Consider the following 2,918-nt stretch of genomic DNA (forward strand, 5'->3'; position numbering starts at 1 on the left):
GTGAGCGAATTTTCATATATGACCTTGGCATTGTTTGTTGGTATGGTCACTTTTGCCGTGTTTGAGCTGATTTGATGCATGATTGACTCTTATCGAGGCAAACATTTACATTTTCCACACGCCAAAGGTACTTGTACAGACCACTCGTATAGGCACGTTTGTCCATGTCCATGTCCATGTTGCCGTCATCCCGCTTACGTTTTGGTTGATCTGTCCTTTTCTATTGCGACTCTGTTCGCGTTAACGCAGCAACGTCATAGCACCCACCAGCGAATTCTACGATGCTGAACAGACCATCAGCCACCTCAAACACACCGGCTACTTTACAAAGAACAAGAACGCAGATGCAGACGGTATGTATGTATCAAAGCAGTACATCGTATTCGGTAGTAGATAGTCGTACACCCATAGTTGTGAGACTGTAAATGTACAGTAACGAGATCCTCGGCACGGGCTTCTTTACACATGACAAGGCCGCAGATACAGAGGGTATGCATGTATCAAAGCAGGACATGGTGTGTGGCAATATATAGTCGCACACTTATAATTATGAGATCAAGTGAATTGTGACGAGATCCTCAGCCACCCCAAACCTTAAAAATCAAATCTCGCACTATCATGTGTTAAGAAGTAGAGTAGTACCTAAAACTATCAAGGCCAAGTCAAAGCTGGCCTCTGATATATTATTTTAAAAAAATGACTAACATTGGTATGCTGCTGTAACAATAACTCTAACGTGAGTATTGGTTGGCAACACAGATCCAAAAATTCATTTATTTTAGGCTCAAAGTGAAGTTCTAGGGAGATCTCTTATAAATTTATAAGGGTACCGGAGGTGTAGGGGGAAGAACGAGAACGTGTAGGAGGGTCCGTAGTTTTAGGGACCCTATTTAGACGCGCGTGTTTAACCTTTGCCGACTTCCGCGAGCGGTTAGACCTACTCGCCCACTCGCTACTCAAATCAGAATGCACGGAGAGAGACAATGTTTCGATTTATAGGTAAGGTCACGGTTTTGCTTCCAAGTTTAACGAACTTAAAGAGATGCTTGATCCGGCACTTGAATTCTATTTTTAGACTCTAGCGGCAACTGGCCCGAGATTCTGGCCCAATGGACAGACAAAGAATTAGTCATGAGTGCTCTGGGAGGACTGACGTTTTATCTCGGCACCTTAAAACTGGATATGGAGTTGCTTTCCCATGGTCACTTTACTGCCTACGACCCGATGCGGCAGGTATGGTTAGCTACAAATAATCACTCTAATCTATACAACTGGAACAAGGTATATGCACGTGATCATTTGCTTTGTGTATGCATATGTTTATACATGGATGTGTTTATTATGCCTGTATAAGAATATACCTACTCTTGGGAATTGAAAATACTTGTTTTGGGAGATACTTGGCTGTACGTGATACAAGCTGCTTGTCAGCAGCAGTGTGTGTGCACCACAAACAATACTGCAGGCGCATTCGGGTGTCCTGCACGCACTCTTTTCCGAGAGTGGCGTGCGATATTGTCACATGGAGTGTGTGTGAGGTGTTGTTGCTGTCCACGCGCGCGAGTCCCCAGAGTGGCTTATATCAAGTCTCCCATCTACACCCGAGCCTTGCTGTACGTTTCAGTGGCGGCAGTGCCATTCAAACTTATGGCTAGTATCGAACTTTCAAACTTATGGCTGGTATCGAACCGTGTTGAGCAAGTTTTGGCCTATGAGCGAATCATGTACGAGCCCTTAGGTCTGGGTTATGTATACATACCTATGTATGGATGTTATGTGTACATACCTATGTATTATGTAATGTATACATACCTATGTACTGATATAGGTTTACACGCATGTGTAGATGTGTATATTACCGAGGTATTTGGTTCTCTCTGCGCCGATTTCCAGATTCTAAACTACCTAAACGAAATATAAGTTATTGCCCTATTGGATTCTGGATCACAAATTTCATGTGGTCTACCCGACTTGTATATACATCCAACCTCAAACATGAATAGCGTTTGCAGCCAATATTTCTCAGCATTTTTCATCAATGGGGTGGTTCCATACAATGTCCACGTACACAATTCTACCTCCATTTGCCTACCTCTTTTTGCCTACCTGCATGAGCCTTAACAACCGTTCCATCTACGCCCTCCGCAGGGCAAGTCCCTGTTGATGGACGGCCAGACACTGAAGAATCTGGAAGTATTGGAGAACAACATGGGAACAGGTTCGTACTTGCATAGTGTAAGAGTGGAATGAGAATTAGTGTACGCTGTCTTTCCACAATGCTTTGATGTGGTGTAGGCGTGGATATGCCCTTCATATTCCCATAGTTCGAGAGGTGAGGGGGCTGGTATACACTTAGGAGTGGTTTGAGAACATATGCACCCTTTGTTCTATTGTAGTCTTAGAGTGGCTGGCGTTCATACAGTTATTCGGCCGTGCGTGTAAATACACAGATATACATCATTTTATACGATGTGCATATGCTTCTGCAAAGTTTATGATATTAATGTGTGGCACATCCAAGATGGAGAATATCCAAGTCTTATTTGCATCGACTGCCGTCGATTATAAGCGCTCACAATTCCACGTAGTGGGGGTTGACCAACACTACTGTCGATAAAATAATTCACGACAACTTTGTCTGGGTTTGCTAACTAAATCGTGAGTTAAAAGCACTCACAACAACGCCGCCCTCGTACAAGCACAGGCCAAGATGGGACGCTCTTCAGCTTAGTGAATCACTGCAAGACACCGTTTGGCACCCGGCACCTGAAGACCTGGCTGTGCCATCCCCTGAGGCAGAAAAGCGGGATTGAAAACCGGTACGACGCCATTGAAGACATTGAGCGCATTGACGACATTCGTTACTTCAACCTGGACTGCATGCCGGATTTGGAACGGCAGCTGGCGCGTGTGCATGC

At 44.5% G+C, this 2,918-nt stretch overlaps 1 protein-coding gene across 1 annotated transcript; it reads left to right on the plus strand.

Moving 5' to 3' along the window:
• Positions 1–249: 249 nt before the first annotated feature.
• Positions 250–2,250, plus strand: SARC_13915 (hypothetical protein; the record flags this gene model as incomplete). The annotated part of the gene is made up of 3 exons (XM_014291953.1): positions 250–353; positions 1,076–1,233; positions 2,149–2,250. Coding segments are annotated over 3 exons (364 nt in total), but the record flags the coding sequence as incomplete, so codon positions are not given.
• Between the last annotated feature and the right edge of the window lie 668 nt (positions 2,251–2,918).

This window comes from Sphaeroforma arctica (genome assembly GCF_001186125.1).
Source record: "Sphaeroforma arctica JP610 unplaced genomic scaffold supercont1.3907, whole genome shotgun sequence".
In the NCBI taxonomy this organism is placed as follows: domain Eukaryota; class Ichthyosporea; order Ichthyophonida; genus Sphaeroforma; species Sphaeroforma arctica.